The sequence below is a fragment of the Mastomys coucha genome, unplaced genomic scaffold, assembly GCF_008632895.1.
Source record: "Mastomys coucha isolate ucsf_1 unplaced genomic scaffold, UCSF_Mcou_1 pScaffold23, whole genome shotgun sequence".
NCBI classification, from domain to species: domain Eukaryota; kingdom Metazoa; phylum Chordata; class Mammalia; order Rodentia; family Muridae; genus Mastomys; species Mastomys coucha.
In genome coordinates, this window is record NW_022196906.1 from 81,169,526 (window position 1) to 81,188,039 (window position 18,514).

The window sequence follows — 18,514 nt, forward strand, 5'->3', positions numbered from 1 at the left end:
TGGTCCTTTCTCTAACTCCTTCACTGGAGACCCTGTACTCAGTTCGATGGATGGCTGTGAGCCTCTACTTCTGTATTAGTTGGGCACTGGCGAACAACAATATGAACTAACTAGTACCCTCAGATCTCCTAGGGACTAAACCACCAACTAAAGAGTACACATGATGGGACTAATGGCTCCAACCACATATGTATAGCAGAGGATGGCCTAGTTGGTTATCAATGGGAGGAGAGGCCCTTGGCCCTGAGAGGGTTCTATCCCCAGTGTAGGAGAATGCCAGGGCCAGTAAGCAGGAGAGGGTGGGTTGGTGAGCAGGAGGAGTAGGGAAGGAACAGGGGTTTGTTTTTGTTTTTTTATTTTATTTTATTTTATTTTTATTTTTGTAAGGGAACCTGGGAAAGGAGATATTGTATAACATGTAAATAAAGAAAACATCTAATAAAAAAAAGAAAGAAAGAAAGAAATGTATTTTATTGACAAGAGCATATATTAGATTTCGCTGATGAAAATAAAATGTTGGTTTTTTTAAGATTTTTTTTTTTAAAATTGTTATGTGTATTAATGTTTTGCCTCCTGTATGTATGTGCATATACAGGTCTGGTGCTCTTGGAGGTCAGAAGAGGGTGTCAGGGCCCCTGGAACTAGAGTGATCAATGATTGTGAGCTACAATGTGAATACTGGGCCTCAAACACAGGACCTCTATAAGAACAACCAGCGCTCTTAACCACTGAGCCTTCTCTGTTGTCCCAGTATTCAGATTCTTACATGAAGATTGCATACTGTGGTTATTGAACATGATTAGAAAATTAGAATTTTAAAATTCTGTAATAATATAAATTATTATGACCTTCAACTAGAAAAGGAAATTATTTTCCAAAAATAAACAGTACAGTTTGCTTTTCAAAAAAAAAAGTAAGAAAGAAAGAAAAAAAGAAAAGAAAATGTTGAGCCAGTGAATTATTGGGGATATGGAGAGGAATGTATAAGAAGCGGAGAATAAGGCAACAGAGTGTTTACATTCTTATGACCCCAGAGTAGTCAGCCACAACCAGCAGGAGCTAAACTCCTCAGAGCAGAAGGTTCAGATGGCACTACAGAGGTCCACACCCATAGTAATAATATTTAAATTTAAAATAGGTGCACAGAAGTGAAGTGAAAAAGATTTAGTGTTGGGATAACACATGGTCTAGCTAACTCCTCCTTGGCTCAGGATGGGTTTGTGTGGAGAACAGAGAACAGGATCAGAAGGGGAGGGGCTTGGGTTGCAAAGCAAATAACCTGTTCTAAGTCTGCAGACTCAGAGACTTCTTAAGTCCAGCAGAGCCTCTGACCTGCAGCTGAGGCACTCAGAGTATAAATACACCAGTGTTTAAATATATCCGTGTCACCTCACCTACTTAAGGCCACCACAGTAGAACTAAAGACTATCAACAAACTGCCATTGTTGGCAACTGTGTGAGTTTGCAGCCTTGCTTGATCTCCTTACTCCAAAGCCTAAGCGGATTAAGTCTATTCAAAGCAATTAGGTGATGCGGGCAGTCAGTACTGCAAGTCTCACAGGTCTTTTGTCCATATGGAAGTCAGCACAAAGTCTAAAACTGTAATTGGAGGCTACTGTCCCATAGCTCAGTAGCTTGCAACAAGGACAAAGGACTACAAAGAAATTGTACCACAGCCCGGCCTTTGCCTCATGCTTACCGTGCCACCCTGCTCCATGCCAGAGCTTCTGACAATACAATCTGCTTGGCCTCAGCCCCTTTTGTTTTCTTTTGTAGTTTACAAAATGTCACCTCATCCTGCATATAGAAACTATGTGTCATAAAAGGGAGCCCCTTGTTACTCCCACTGTCTTGTTTAATTCCTTTATAACAGCATGCACCTCTTTGTTCACATGGGGATCATAGGTTAATTCTTGTTCACAAGGACAAGACATATATGCTGAGTCAGTGCTTGATTAAGTACCTAACACTCAGGACATGCTCATGGAACTCCTGGGACAGGAAAGGAGGGAAGAAATAACAAACACAGAAGACCCACAAACAGCTTCTGAAGTCATGGCAGAGCTGGGAAGAAACAGTGAGAATTTTTTAGGAAACTGAGTGCTAGAAAATGTTATTTGACAACTCATAAAACTGGGTTGAAATATCAAACTACTGTCATTAAAAGTTAGAGACCTTAGAAAAGGAGGCAGGGCTGGGGCGATGGCTATCAAGCCTGACAACCTGATCCACACGTGAAAGAAGAGAAGCAGCTCGTCCGAGCTGTCCTGTTATGCCCGAATATACACTGCCACACACACACACACACACACACACACACACACACACGCACAAGATTAATTAATTAACATAAAAATTAATGAAACACTAGTAGAGCGACATTCTCATGAAATACCTATTAAATTCTGCTGTTTGGGGATGCAAACACGATAAGCCCTATAAGACTCTGTATTTTATAGAATAATGTTCATTAACAAGTGTATTACTTTAACTTTTGAAAACAGTACCTCAAGAAATGTCCAAGAAGCTTCTCTGAAGAACTTAGAGCCAAGATAGAAAACTTAGTCCAAAATGAGTTAGGCTCAACATTGTCCAGGGAGGATATGATGGCTAATTTCAGGTGTCCACTTGGCTAGCATCATTTTAGGTGTTTCTACAAAAGTCAATTTGTTTCCTTGTTTTGTTTTGTTTTGTTTTGTTTGTGACAGGGTCTCTCTACATAGCCCTGCCTATCCAGGATCTCACTATGTAGAAAAGGCTAGGCTTTGAATTTACAAAGGTCAAGCTGGCCTTGAACCCACAGAGATCTATCTGCATGCAGAGATTAAAAGTGTGCATCAACACACCCAGCTACAAAGGTCATTTTTAAGTAAGATTAACATTTACTATGTAGGCCTTAAATTACTCTCCATAATGTTGGGTCATTACAAGGGGTTAAGCACTACTGTCCCTGTGTGCCTCGGGCCTATTTCAGGCTTCACTGGGCTATAGGACAGCCCTTCCCTGGCTCTTCAGCAGCTCTGCTGCAGCCACTTAACTCCCAGGGCCAGTTTCTTAGATAACTCTCTCCCTCTGCTCTCACTCACGCTCATTCACACTCTCATTCATATTCTCTCTCCCTTCTTCCTTGCCTCCCTCCCTCCCTCCTTCCCTCTCTCTATGAAATCTGGCCCTTAACACCTTGGTGATACTTTTCTTGGAATGACTGTTTTCAAATTATAAAATCAACATCTTAAAAAATAAAACCAACAATAGTTAAACATTACTGACTATCTTTACATAAATATTATTTCCAAGTAAAGGTGAACTCAAAGGACATACAAAATGATTTAAAATTTCTTCTTCATACTCATTTTAAAAATAGGATGTATGCCTAATTACGTATAAATCAGCATAGTGTTCTGATGAACTTCAGCATACCTCCTATAGTCTAAACAGCAGCAGGAATCCTATGGTGACAGTGGCCCCATCATACATTTGGAAAATGTCAAAAAAGTTAACGGCTTAGACTAAAGGGTGTACACACACACACATACACACATCTTTGGCTTTTAAAACAAATTACATCATTATAATGCTAATGTTTTAATGGCCACACTATTTTTAAATTTATAAAATATGTACATTTCAAATTATCGTGCACACCATTCAATCATCTGCCAACCATACTGAATGAAGACTGAGTTACACTTTTAAAAGGGAAATTTAAAAAATATATAAAATTCAGTAACTTTTATGAATTGGATAAATCACATAATCTAGAATCTTATCAAAGTTCACTAATGTGAATATAAAATAATGAACTATACAATAAAACAGTAGTGAGCTAAAATTATCAAGTTCAATTTTACTTTTGCTTCTAACTATTCACAATCCTATTTTGAAAGACAGGTAACCTCTCTGGAGATACTAAATGGAGATTATTTTGCCATGCAGTGTCTGGGTGGCACTCAAGGAAGGGCAGCAATGATCACAAGTGGGAATCCTGCTGTCCTTCCCACTGCTACCTCAAGGGGCAGGGTCATGGCGGAGGGAGGAGCACTGCCTGGGAAAATGCTCTCACAGCTGATGACTACAACCCATCAGGGAGACCACATGACAGAGGGAAAGCATGCCCACACCAAGAGCCTGAAAGAGACACAAAAACTGACAGCCAAGGACGGTAACTACTCAGACCAAGTAAGAAAATACTAACATTCTGCTTTAGACATTCAAGCACACAAGTGAATAAAATTACATGGTTGTCGTAGTCAAAAGCTTATTAGGGGATACAGTGAGAATTTTAATGAATCAAGTCGTTAAGTGATTATGAATTCCTCTTTTTTAAAAGTATATAATTTTTGATAAATATCAAAATTGCAATGAAAGTTAAAACTGAACTCCTTCAGAGTTTTGTTTGTTTTGTTTTTGGGAGACCATGTTTCTCTGGGTAGTCTTGGCTGTCCTGAAACTCAGTCTGTAGAAGAGGCTGGCCTTGAATTAAGATCCACCTGCTTTTGCCACCTGAGTGCAGGAATTAAAGGTGTGCACTACCACGCCCAGCCCTTCCGCTTATGTAACTGATGTGTCAGGTTACTTCACAAGAGGTTCTAAATCCCTGAAAGTACTAGTTGTAAGCCACTTTTTAAAACATGTACAGAATTTTAAACAAAAATTGGCCATCTCTCTTCATGAAGTGGCCTGAGGTGATCTGTGAAAACAGTTCCTCATCCTCCTGACCCAGAAAAAAACCCCACAGAATCATGCAAATCAAGAGATTCAAATCTTTGTGTTCACTAAGAACATGTGTGACACTGCCCAGGCCAGAAGGGGTATGCATACTTAAAAAGCTAACAAGTTATCTCAAAGATGTCACTTGAAAGAAGCAAGGTGTGCTATACTGGTATGCCCTACATTGGTGTGCCCTGCACTGGTGTACAATGAAGGAGTTACTATTGTACCCAGGCCAGACAGTGGAGTGAGACAAAACAGAGTGTTGAACCCTGGCTGCACATGCAGAGAGCAACACTGAGCTTATGGGTTGAGATGCGAATTCTCTCATCACTGACAATTTCTAGGTGAACAGGCCTCACAAAGTGCACCACTGAACTTCCAGAGCTCATGGTCAGAGTAACCCACCCACATGAGCCACCTTGACACGGTCCTCACGGAGCAAGAATACAAACAGTTCCTAAGCCAGAATCAGAGGCTGCACAGAAGGAAGAAACAGAACCTTATGGCATCAGAATAAATACAGCACAAAATAAATGAAACAAAAAGTGACCTTAGAATTCAATGGTTCACAATAAACCCACTGCTAGGATCTCATTCAGAGCAGATATCACCAACAATTATCCAAAACCACTCAACTATTTCCAGTTTTGAAGGTGGGGGAAGTGTATTCCAACGCCAGTCAGAAAAGCTCTGGAAAGTACTGAATCCCTGCAAGAACTTCCATCCGGCAGCTGTAATCCTCCATTCTACGGCTATCTTATGAAAAAGGATGCTGCCTACTACACAAAAGACGTGGGAGTAAGTGAAGGCTTAAGTTCTGTAGGCTTGGGTCTCTTACTTCCTCTAGTTTACTCTGCAATGACCAGTTGTGGTAACTGTTACTACTGTAGTCACCTTTTTTTGGACAGAGCCCCAATATGTTAGTAACCCATCAAAACCACGGTTATCTAATAAATGTAGTAGTATTCCAGGCATGAAAAGGTAAGATACAAAATGATCTAAAAAAAAAAATCACTGCCTCTTTTAGTTTACTTTTTATTTTTTTAAAGATTTATTTTATTTATTTTATGTGTATGAGTACACTGTAGCTGTACAGATGGCCATGAATCATCATATGTGTGGCTGCTGTTGAACTCAGGACCTCTGCAGGCCCGCTCGCTCCGGTCCTGCTGGCTCCAGCCAGCTCCCTCTGGTGTAATTCACTGCAGCTGTCTTCAGATGCACCAGAAGAGGGCGTCAGATCTCATTACGGGTGGTTGTGAGCCACCATGTGGTTGCTGGGATCCGAACTCAGGACCTTTGGAAGAGCAGTCAGTGCTCTTACCCACTGAGCCATCTCACCAGCCCCTACTTTTTATTTTTAGTAATGAAGATTAAGGTTTATAATTCTCATTTAAAATGCATGCATTCTTATAAATGGGAAAGTAACTAAATGTGTGTGTCTTCATGAGTACTACCTGAGATAAAACTTGGCAAACTATTTCTGAATTCTCCATATGTTACACGTGAACTTAAATCAAAACACCTGGATGTGCCACACAGACTGTAGCAAAATTATTTTTGGATCTGAAACTTAAATTTCCACTCAGGTTTTCCACATGTGCAGTCTCCACATGGAATGGAGACTCAATGAGCTGTTACTTTGTATTTCTAAAGGCTTTTTACAGTAGAAGATAAGTTTCACTGCCTCACCAGAGAGATTTATACGTCTATGCATAAATTTGGCTGACCGTTAGATCTTGATGTAAAGAACTGGTGCTTGAATCATGTCTACATTTTTTCCATTCTCTACATTTTTCCTAATTAAGGCAATGCTTAAGAGAGAAAGTACTTTGTAACTCTAAACTCCTTCTGGGCACACATTGGATTCCTAGTAGCTGTGGTGGCAGAGACTTGACCTCACTCCTATTTAGTGAACGTCACACACACGCACTGTCACAAACGCAGCACTTGTCCTGCTCAGGAAAAGAATGATCTGAACTTGTAACTGCATCTCCACGGTCAGCGACAAACAGCTTTTTCTAAACAATTGCTCAAAAGTCCACTGCAGCAACAGTTAAAAACCAACTCATTCTAATTTGTTTCAGAGCTTTGAAGGGCATCCACTCTCTTTCTAAAAACCTAAAAGCACAACCAATGCAAACAACAAAAAAACAAAAACACCATCAGTGCACATTCCGAGCTTATTTTAAAGGTAACAAATGACCGGGAGCACTAAACTACAGAACCTCTATAAATAAAAGCCAAAAATGTTACCACAAGCATTTAACAATCTTCTCACTCAGTGCTTTGATATTTAGCAGAATCTCTAAAGTTTACAGACTAAGCGAGAGGTGTAAGGTTACTATACTTCCTGGTTCCAAAAATGTCGCCTTAGTATGTTTAGTTGTATTTTAACAGGCTCTCACTATGCCTCTCTTGCTGGCCTAGAACTCACTTGGTAGACCAGGCTGGCTTCACCCAGAGATCCTCCTGCCTCTGCCCTCCTGAGCACTGAGATTAAAGGTGCGCACCACCACAGCCAGCTTGTGGCTGACCATTCCAATGTGGCTTATATCAAGAAAACCAAATTCAAGTAAGCACAGCCTTGGTTCAACTGATTAGCTCTGCTAGCGAGCAGCAATACCAAAATCCAGAATAAATACCCATCTGGCCCATCTTCTAAAAGCCAGCTCCACCTGCCTGGGACAGAAGCCCCGGGACCTTTGGGCACTGCTGTTTCCGTAGAACGTAGAATAATGTTAAACTACTGAGGTGGCCACAAGACACTGAAGCTGCATTCCCTAAATGTAACTACTCACACCTCAATCACAGTTAGGGTGAAGAGGCAGGGCCGTTCACAGGTGATCAGGTCACGGAGCTCATAAGATCATTATTTCAAAGGTTGAGCATACGGCCTGCACTTATTCAAACTGGCCGTGAAACCACCTACACTTAGTTTACAATCAGTTACTGAACTACTAAAGTAGTTCTTAGCTTAAGTAAAGTTAGCATCATACACCTATATGACACATTTCAACGATATGAAAGTTTCAATTCAATTAACCATTCATTAATGGTTAATACAGTTATAGTCCCCACTATGTAACAGAAACATTATTTGGTTGAAGGAATGTCAGCCATGGGAATTTTTTTAAGTATTATTTTAAGCTTTTTTTCTTATTGCTATTTCACAAATCAAGTTTCAATTAAAAAGAACACCCTCATCTTGAGATTCTGGATATATTCAGACTATATTTTCATTTAAGTAAACAACATTTAGACTCATAAATGTAACCACTTGATGGGTTCAAACCCAGGTCATAATGGTGTCTATATTTACCACATATACTTCCTAACAAATTAAGAAGTGCAGTTATTGTTGATTAATGACTACTCCAAGAATGTTTTGGAATCCTGAAGGAAATTGGTATATAAACACTAATGTAGCAAAGGGCATTTTAATGTTTTACTGTAGTTCATCATAGTAGTTGCTTTATATACGTTTCTTTAAGAACTTTCCAGAAGGCGAGGGATGGTGCCACGTCCCAGCACCTGGGAGGCCGATAGGTTCTATAAGCTCCAGGCTAGCTTGTTCTACAGTTACTCCTAGGACAGCCAGGGCTACACAGACCCTGTCTCAACACAGCCCACATTCCCCCAGAAGAATTTTCCAGGAGGGGTTGAGGGTGGAAGAGTACTTTTTTAGCATATGCAAGGCCCTGGGTTCAACTCTAGGCACTGAAAAGAAAAGGATTTTCTGGGCAAAAATAAAGCAAAACCTAGAAATCCTAATAACTGGATCTCTTCAACAATCAGCACTGACACTCTTCATCACTGTCAAATTTTAAACAGATATTGTCGTAGCATATACAATGTACACACGGAAATATTAGAAGCCTAACACTAAAACTTCCATGAAATACATAGATTGAGGTGTTCTCTGACACCACCCCTTACTTAGCAGCTATTAGCAGTTGACAGTTGCTAGAGGAGTGTTATAGAGTGGCTTTGTCTAAGAATAAAACCTCTCATTTTGAAAGTTTAAGGCATAGGATGTTAGGTGGAGAGTTGAAACAGTCAATCTTGCAGCAAGTAGATAAACTCACAGGAGGAAATATGGAGACAAAGTGTAGAGCAGAGACTGAAGGAAAGGCCATCCAGAGACTGCCCCACCTGGGATCCATCCCATATACAGTCACCAAACCCAGACACTATTGTGGATGCCAAGAAGTGCTTGCTGACAAGAGCCTGATATAGCTGTCTCCTGAGAGGCTCTGCCAGTGCCTGACTAATACAGAGGTGGATACTCAAAGCCAACTATTGGACTGAGCACAGGGTCCCCAGTGGAGGAGTTAGAGAAAGGACCCAAGGAGCTGAAGGGGTTTGCAACCCTATGGGAAGAACAACAATATCAACCAACCAGAAGCCCCAGGGCTCCCAGGGACTAAACCAGCAACCAAAGAGTACACATGGAGGGACCCATGGCTCCAGCTGCATATGTAGCAGAGGATGGCATGAAGGAGAGGAGCAGTCCTTGATCCTATGAAGGCTCAATGCCCCAGTGTAGAGGAATGGCAGGGCGGGGAGGCAGGAGTGGGTGGGGGGGGGAGCACCCTCATAGAAGCAGGGAGAGGGAAGATGAGATAGGGGGTTTCTGGAGAGGAAACAGGAAAGGGGATAAAATTTGAAATGTAAATAAAGAAAATATCCAGTAAAAGAAAAGAAAAAAAAAAAAGACATTAAGAAAGGAAGTGAACAACTTCATGGCTTTAGGAAGAACCAGACTGACCAGATTCACTAGGCTCCTCCTTCCCCAAGTTCCAGCTTCCATAATTTGTCACTATGCTGGGTTGAGTTGGTTTGCTGAAGCTATCGCTTGACCCCTGTGAGAATAGCTATCCTTAAACTGATGAGAGGCATGTTGGCTAGGGTATGAATGATACAGAATCAGACTTAATTTTTGGAAGAAATGAGTTAATGAAGACACACACTCAATGGTACACTATTCAGCTTTAAAGAAGGAGTGCATACTGTCGCTATAAAACCCTGGATGAACTTGGAGGGCAGTATATTAAGTGAAATAAGCCAAACCCAGAAAGGGAGGTACCATGTGGTATCTCGCTGATATAGTCAAACTCATAACGCAAACAACAGAATAGTAGATACCAGGGGCTGGAAGATTTGTTGCACAATTCAGAGATGCATGAAAAATAATGGAGGATTTCAACTAGATAAGAAGGAATTATAGAGACCTACTATGTACCACAGTGACTACAGACAATGAAAACATATTTTAATTATTTAATTATTTAAATACTTCAGATTTAGTACAAATGCCTATATGAACATGAATGCAGTTTCCTACACAAAAAAGCCAGAAGAGAGTGTCGAACCCCCAGGCACTGAAATAGCAGGCAGCTGCGAGCTGCTCAGTGTGGATACTGAGAAGTGAACTCAAACTCAGGCCCTCTGAAGAGCAGTGTGAGCCAGTTCTCCATGCACCAGCATACTAGATTCTTAGACTTGCCAGGAGACTGATTCCAAGTGTCCTTGCCAAAAAAAATCACTGAGGATATATATTTCAATTGACTTGAATAATCAAAATATAACTGATAATCTATACATTAATTAGCTCAATGTAGCCATTTCATGATTTACACATGTTCTGTATGATAGATTAACACAACTCATGTCAATTACAAAATTTTAAAAATTCACAGAAAAATAAATTGTAAATTGTATTTAAAATAAAAGTTTCATACCTTGGCTTCCGGAATGCCAAACTGTATTGCTGGCATGCGAGACCCACGGTGGGAGTGTAAACAATAGGCATGAACTTTTCAACATTAGACATAAGTACACTATAAAAGAGCTTCTCATTTCTATCTTGCAGATCCATTAACAGAAGATACCTGTGGAAATGAGGCACAATTAGATCCTACATCCAATAGTCAAAATGGCTATTAGAAATCTAATTTCAACCAAGTACACCATACATCTCTAATCAAGTAGAAAGCATGTATAATCAGGCCAGGTATGGTGGCATGTGCCTCTAACCCTAACACTCAGGCAGCTCAGGCAAGACTGAGCATGAGGACAGATTGGGTTACGCAGTGAGACCCATCTTAAAAAAGAAATAGCAAAACTTTTTAGAAATATCCTTCAAGGGACTAGGGAGCTGGCTCCATGGGGGAAAAGCCCGATGTGCAAACACTAGGATCTGAGTTTGCATCTCTGGCATCAACTCAAAACCTGCGCTCAGTGGTCCATGTCTCTAACCCAGAGCAGGGTTCCAGACAAGTGGACCCCAGAGCTCATTAGGTTAGTCGATCAGTATGCTCTGGGTTCAGTGAGAGAGCCTGTGTCAGAAAATAAGGTAGAGAACTATAGCGGAAGAGAGCCTACATCAATTCCTGGCCTCCACAAATGCATGCATGTGCATGCACAGACATATACATACATATGCACACATACACAAATATATACATACCAAAAAACCTCAAGATCCCAAAAAATGAGGATACACAAACTTGATCACTATCATTCAAACATTACTCTTATTGCTGAAGTAACAATTCTTTTCCATATTTGGACAGACATAGTCTCTATTTCATAGTGAAGAGATGAAAATATCACAGTAGAGCTTAAGCACTAACTTAGGCAAGCCAATGGCTGCTTCTTTCTTTCCTTCATTTCTTTTTTGAGACAGTCTCACTATGCAGTCCTGGCTGGCCGAGGACTCACTATAGCCCAGGCTGGCATGGAACTTACAGAGATCCACCTGCCTCTGCTTCCTGAGTGCTAAGCTTACAGGGATGCACCATCACAGCCAGCTGTTAGTGCCCTTTCTCTGGAGAGAGCCATTTCTCACCTAGTTATCTTTCTACAACGCATAGTCATTTTTTGTATTACCTGTAACCTTCAATAAAATTCAAACCACTTTGTACAAATGAAAAATCCTGGAAAACTGTGTTCAATAACAAAACGAGGAGTGATTTCTGTGTGTGAACTTGAGTGTGTGAATGTGCGCAGACAACTTGGTCTCCTCCAAAGTGCTGATTGGAAAGGTGCTGGGAAATTCAAGAAGTGACGTTAGCAGAAGGCAGTTAGGTGACGGGGAAAGCTGTCCTCAGGAGGGAATGACAGTTCCCACAGAAGTTGGTAAGTATGACTGCCTCTTCCTGCCGTCAGATCCCACCCTGCTGTACTGTGCACGGAAACTCACACCCATGCTGGAAGCAAGGCCCAGACTGTGCAGGACTGAAAGGGTGCATCGCTCTGCCAAAAGAGGGCAGTTATAAACATCAGCCATGACTGATGATCAACTTTAGAAAGGAAGACAGAAACTGTCTTGGCCATTTCTTCCTTCTTTTGTCAAGAATGTTTATGTTTACATATAAATAAATAACATATATTAAGTAAATATGGGCATATATCATTTTCTCCTAGAAAAACTATCTTGAGAAAGATAAATTAAGATTAGATTGTAGCTGGGTGGTGGTGGCGCACGCCTTTAATCCCAGTACTTGGGAGGCAGAGGCAGGCGGATTTCTAAGCTCAAGTACAGAGTGAGTTCCAGGACAGCCAGGACTACAGAGAGAAACTTTGTCTCAAAAAACCAAAAAAAAAAAAAGAAAAGAAAAAAACAAGATTAGATTATACTTCATTCAGATAATCGTAGAGAAGGTAAATGCTTAAAAAAAAAAAAATCACTGTATCTGCAAACAAATTCTCCTCAAAGTTAACTTGTCCATTCCAAATAACATGATAGCTCAACTTTCTTTACAAAGACAACAGGAGAGTTCCATTAGAGAAAACTGTTCATAAATGTGATACCTGTCGAAGTCAGAGTTCAGACGCTCGAAATTCTTAATTACTCTAAGGACCTGGAGCTCCTGGCTGACGATGCAGGGTGGCAATAATCCATGAATGTTCAGCTGTTGTCTCTCTTCCAGAGTAAAAGCCAGGTCCTATGACAAAGAGAAAAACAATGATTTGGAAGAAAAAAAAGACAAAGAGCACACAAGCACACGCACCCCTCGGGAGCGCAGGGTCGAAGCTCCTGGAAGCACAGCCAGCCAACTGTGCATTAACCATCTGCTTCCTTATCTACATACTAAGATGGGAGTGGAGGATGGACAGGAGCAAACGACCTAAAAGCACAAAAAACGAGAGAGAGGCCTGGGAGATAGAGCACTCAGCCACTACCGTGTCCACTGTGCAAACACCAGGACCTGAGCTGTGATGCCCAGCACTCACAGGGAGGTCTGGCCTGGCGCTAGGGCAGGGAAGACAGGTGGGCCTCCAGCTGGCCAGCAAGTCAGTAAGCTCTGGTGTTAGTGAGAGACCCTGTGTCAAAAAAGTAAGCTTGAGGGCTGATGAGATGGCTCAGCGGGTAAGAGCACTGACAACTCTTGCGAAGATCCTGAGTTCAAATCCCAGCAACCAGCAACCACGTGGTGGCTCACAACCACCTGTAATGAGATCTGACACCCTCTTCTGGTGCGTCTGAAATCAGCTACAGTGTACTTATGTATAATAATAAATAAATCAGCCAGGCAGTGGTGGCTCACGCCTTTAATCCCAGCACTTAGGAGGCAGAGGCAGACGGATTTCTGAGTTCGAGGCCAGCCTGGTCTACAGAGTGAGTTTCAGAACAACCAGGGATACACAGAGAAACTCTTGTCTCGAAAAACCAAAAAAATAAAAAAAGTAAGCTTGAAATGATCAAGAAACACACCTAGTCTACCCCTGGCCTCCCAGACCAGAGGGACATGCATGTGCATACATGTGCATGCAAATCCACACACATACACAAATGCACATGTACCTAGAGCACATATACTACATGCGTGTGCATACAAAAATGAAAGGTGCAATCATTAATGTTAGAACATATCCAAATGAATAGTTCTCTATTTTTAAATGTGAGTAGAAGTAGGTCAGCTGACACCTGCTGCACTTCCAACTCTGAACTAGGTCAGGAAATAAACTGCAGGACTCTCGGGGACCTGACCCAACTCTCCGACTCAAGTATCTCCTAGCATTCTTATGCAATCCTGGTTGTGCTAATTCCTCCCAAAAGCCCAAATGCACCATGTTTTTATTCATCCATGTGCGGCATCTTTATTGAGAATGTTCTTGGCACCATGCACTTCAGACATAAAACCCAGTAGACTCAAGCCAGATGTGACTTGAAAGTTATAGGTGCTATGTAAGCTTCCAAGGAAGCAAGGCAACCAATAGTCCACCCCTCTGCTGTAACAGTTAGAAACCACCACAACAGTGGCCACCGTGGTATGGTAGCCCCCAGGTGTAACAGTTAGAAACCACCGTAACAGTGGCCACCGTGGTATGGTAGCCCCCAGGTGTAACAGTTAGAAACCACCATAACAGTGGCCACCGTGGTATGGTAGCCCCCAGGTGTAACAGTTAGAAACCACAGTAACAGTGGCCACCGTGGTATGGTATCCCTAAGGGTACCTTGTCACACAAACCTGGTCAGTAACCAACAGCTCTGTAATTGGATTCAGGGCCCACTTAACTGGAAGGAAGTCACATCTAATACTAAAAATCAAGCCAATGACCAGGGAATAGTGAGGTCATGGATCTCATAGGAGCACCTACAACTGCAACTTTACTAAACCATCTTAATTCCTAAATGCATTCTAAATATTTGTCCTTCTACCCACAGGTAAGTGTAGTTCTTACCACTTACCAAAGAAACTTCCCTTTGCCACAGATGGACCATTTCAGAAAGCAGTCAAATGAGTGACATCAGAGTACCCGGCCCCAGCTGATCCATCTGTAACATAACTCCTGCGCCTAAGGCTCGGGGAGCAGCACAGAAAGGGGGAGGGAAGATGGTCAGAGCCAGGGGAACAGGAAATCTGCTGTGAGAATTGTGTCTCCTAAAAAGACAAGAACGTTTCACTCATACCTCAACTACCATATAGCTGCCCACACAAGACCTGAAGAAGTATCGCACCAGCAGATATGCTAATATACAAGGGCAAAATCTCACTAGACTCCACCATAGAGACAGAACTGCAAGCAACTAAGGAATGTTGGAGGTGAAATGTTCCTCCCCAGGGTTATCCAATACCAAATGGTCAGCCATGAAATCATATAGATACAAGTAATGCTAAATGAACTCGGGGAGGGGGTGGGCGGAGGGGAGAAAGCGGTCGTAATTTTGAGAGGGAACAAGGAAGGAATGGGAAGAGGGAAATTCATGTAATTTCATTCTAACTTTTAGAATAAGTAATTCTTACCTGCTTCTTCCATCAAGACTGATCCCAAGTGCCTGAGCCTCTCTAAAGCCTTTCTTGATGATCAACTTTACATAAACACAGTATAATGCAACAGTGATTGTAAAAGGCTATAAAACTCCGAAACAAACAAATAAAATAGAAATAGGAGTTGATAGAAAAACCAGAATGGACCAAAGGGATTTGTTGGCACACACTAAGGGATGTCAATGCAAAGAAGCCTAATGGCCATTAATAATGAGAATATCTGGTAGACAGGGCTAAGGGACACTCTCTAGAGGACTCCCAGTGGAGACACTGAATCCTGAGAGGGCGCTACTCCAAGACTGGGCTGCTGTTTCTTTGGGCCCATTATTAAATGCTGACATGTATGATGTTTGTGGACACGCCCTAATTGACTGGTGGAAATCACTGCTTTCAGGCAGTGTCATAGGGAGGTAGAATCTTTGGGAGGTGACTGGCAGTCTCCCTTATGAACAGGACTACAATACGATAAAGAAACCCCAGAGAGCCTGGGTCCCCTTCTGCCATGTGAGGACGTAGGATAGCTGTCAGGAAAGCAGGAATTGGATGCCCACCAGCACTGACTGCGTTGTGTTGACTTGGAGCTTCCCAGTCTTCAGAAACGAAAGAGCGCATACCTTCCCTTTCAAATACCTAGTCCACAGTATTCTGCGGCCAAAGCCCTTTGTGATGCCCGTTTCTTGACACGATGGATAAGAACACATACACTAAGTACGTGAGTAACTCTACAGACCTTCCTTTGTCCATGAACGTTCCTATAATGAAGAGTTAACTATTTGATTGATGGAAGAGAAAATTCAACAAATATATAATTGCATATATTCATATATCTATGAAAAATAATAGGAAATTGGGACTTTTTTCTAACAAATGAGAGAGAGGAGAAAATAAATGTAAGACCAAAAAAAAAAAAAAGCTCCAATAAATACAAGTGTTATAGAGACAGTAAAGCACTGAATGTTACTGCAGTGTGAATGTTACTGCCGTGACAAGACGCCTGCAAAAATACCAAGGGAACTATGGTGTTCTAAGAATACAGCTTGTGCTCGGAGTACTGACATGAGCTCCTTCCTCGAGTAACAGTGGCATGCAGCCATTTTTACTTATATTTTCCTGCATCTGCTCTAATCTAACAGACTTCTATACAGTGTGCCATATACCATGGAAATGAGAATGCCATCTGAAAATCTCCCCATAGTCTTTGATGTTTAGTAACTGCAGACTCCTATGGTGTTTGCCAAATATTCACAGACCCACCAGAGCACCAATTCAACTGTTTAAAAAAAAAAAAAATTGGGCTTAGTAATCTGGGAAAATGGACCAAGTTAAAAGGAAAGAAAAGGTCCCAATATTGGGTTCATGTCATTTTGTGGTCCTTTAGAAACTGCAAGTAGCAGCAGCAGCAGCAGAAATAATAATAATAATAATAATAATAATAATAATAATAATAATAATAATAGATGAAGAATAAGAAAACAAAGCTTAGAACCCCTGAAACTTTTAGTATAATAAATTATTTTAGTTAACCATAGCTTCTTACCGTATTAGTAGAGGTATCTCTTAAAAACAATTTTACAGAAAGTCATAAACAAGTCAGCCGAGTAAATGGGACTAGCGGGACCCAGGCATGCAGGAACTGCCAGTTCAGTGGCACTGGTTCCTTCTGGTCTGTCTGGGCCAGTGCCCTGAGCAGACCTTGGGAGCAAATTCTGCACAACACCCAGAGGAAGCTCCACTCCCAAGCTCTCTAACAAGCCCAGGATTGAGGATCAGAGGTAAGGAGGACATAACATCTGTCCCAACACCTGGAGTAACTGGGACCAGTGGAACTCAGGCTCGCAGGAACTCTGCCAGCCCTGTAGCACTGGTTCCTTCCAGTCTGTCTAGGCTGGTGCTCTGAGCAGACCTTGGGCGCAAATTGTGCAGACAGTCCCACAACACCCAGAGGAAACTCCACTCCCCAGGGTTTTAACAGGCCCAGGATCCCAGGATCCCAGAATCACTGGATCAGAGACAGCTTGACTCTGAGGAGTTCTGACACAACCAGGATCACAGGAAGGACAGGCTCTAGTCAGATTTAGACAGGGCAGGTAGCACTAGAGATAACCAGATGGCAGGAGGCAAGCATAAGAACATAAGCAACAGAAACCAAGGTTACTTGGCATCATCAGAATCCAATTCTCCCACCATAGCAAGTCCTGGACACATCATCACACTAGAAAAGAAAGATTCAGATCTAAAATCACTTCTAACAATGATTATACAGGACTTTAAGAAGGACATAAATAACTCCCTCAAAGAAATACAGAAGAACACAGGTAATCAGCTAGAAGCCCTTAAAGAGGAAACACAAAAATCCCTTAAAAAATTACAAGAAAACACAATCAAACAGGTGAAGGAAATGAACAAAACCATCCAGGATCTAAAAATGGAACCAGAAACAATAAAGAAATCACAAAGGGAGACAACCCTGGAGTTAGAAAACCTAGGAAAGAGATCAGGCGTCATAGATGCAAGCATCACCAACAGAATACAAGAGATAGAAAAGAGAATCTCAGGGGCAGAAGACACCACAGAAAACTTTGACACAACAGTCAAAGAAAATGCAAAAAGCAAAAAGCTCCTAACCCAAAACATCCAGGAAATCCAGGACACAATGAGAAGACCAAACCTAAGGATAACAGGTATAGAAGACAGTGAAGACTCCCAACTTAAAGGGCCAATAAATATCTTCAACAAAATTATAGAAGAAAACTTCCCTAACCTAAAGAAAGAGATGCCCATGAACATACAAGAAGTCTACAGAACTCCAAATAGACTGGACCAGAAAAGAAATTCCCCCTGTCACATAATAATCAAAACACCAAATGCATTAAACAAAGAAAGAGTTTTTAAAGCAGTAAGGGAAAAAAGTCAAGTAACATATAAAGGCAGGCCTATCAGAAGTACACCGGACTTCTCACGAGAGACTATGAAAGCTAGAAGATACTGGGCAGATGTCATACAGACCCTGCCCAGGCTACTATATCCAGCAAAACTCTCAATTACCATAGATGGAAAAAGCAAGATATTCCATGACAAAAACCAAATTTACACAGTATCTTTCCACAAATCCAGCCTTACAAAGGATAGTAGATGGAAAACACCAACATAAGGAGCAAAACTTCACCCTAGAAGAAGCAAGAAAGTAATCTTTCAACAAACCCACAAAAACACAATTTCTCCTCTAACAACAAAAATAATAGGAAGTAACCAATTACTTTTTCTTAATATCTCTTAATATGAAAATTAATATTACCAACATACCCTAATCACTTAAAATTCAAAAGTATGAGGAATTAGGAATTTGTTGGCTATCATCTGGTGGTCTCTCTAATTTGGTAATTGGACAAATAGGTCCAATATTGTACAATCCATATACACTTTCTTTCTTTTTTTTGTTTGTTTGTTTTTGTTTGCTTTTTTATTAGATATTTTCTTTATTTACATGTAAATTTCTCCTTTCCCAGTTTCCCCTCCAAAAA

The 18,514-nt window shown here is 41.2% G+C and overlaps 1 protein-coding gene across 1 annotated transcript in view; it reads right to left on the bottom strand.

Moving 5' to 3' along the window:
• Me1 (malic enzyme 1) overlaps window positions 1-18,514 on the bottom strand; it is a 123,238-nt gene that overhangs the window by 89,741 nt on the left and 14,983 nt on the right. The window contains exons 2-3 of the mRNA XM_031343007.1: window positions 12,532-12,665; window positions 10,458-10,607 (exon numbers count right to left, since the gene is read on the bottom strand). Of these exons, the coding sequence (XP_031198867.1) occupies window positions 10,458-10,607; window positions 12,532-12,665 (284 nt within the window). The remainder of the gene's footprint in view (window positions 1-10,457; window positions 10,608-12,531; window positions 12,666-18,514) is intronic.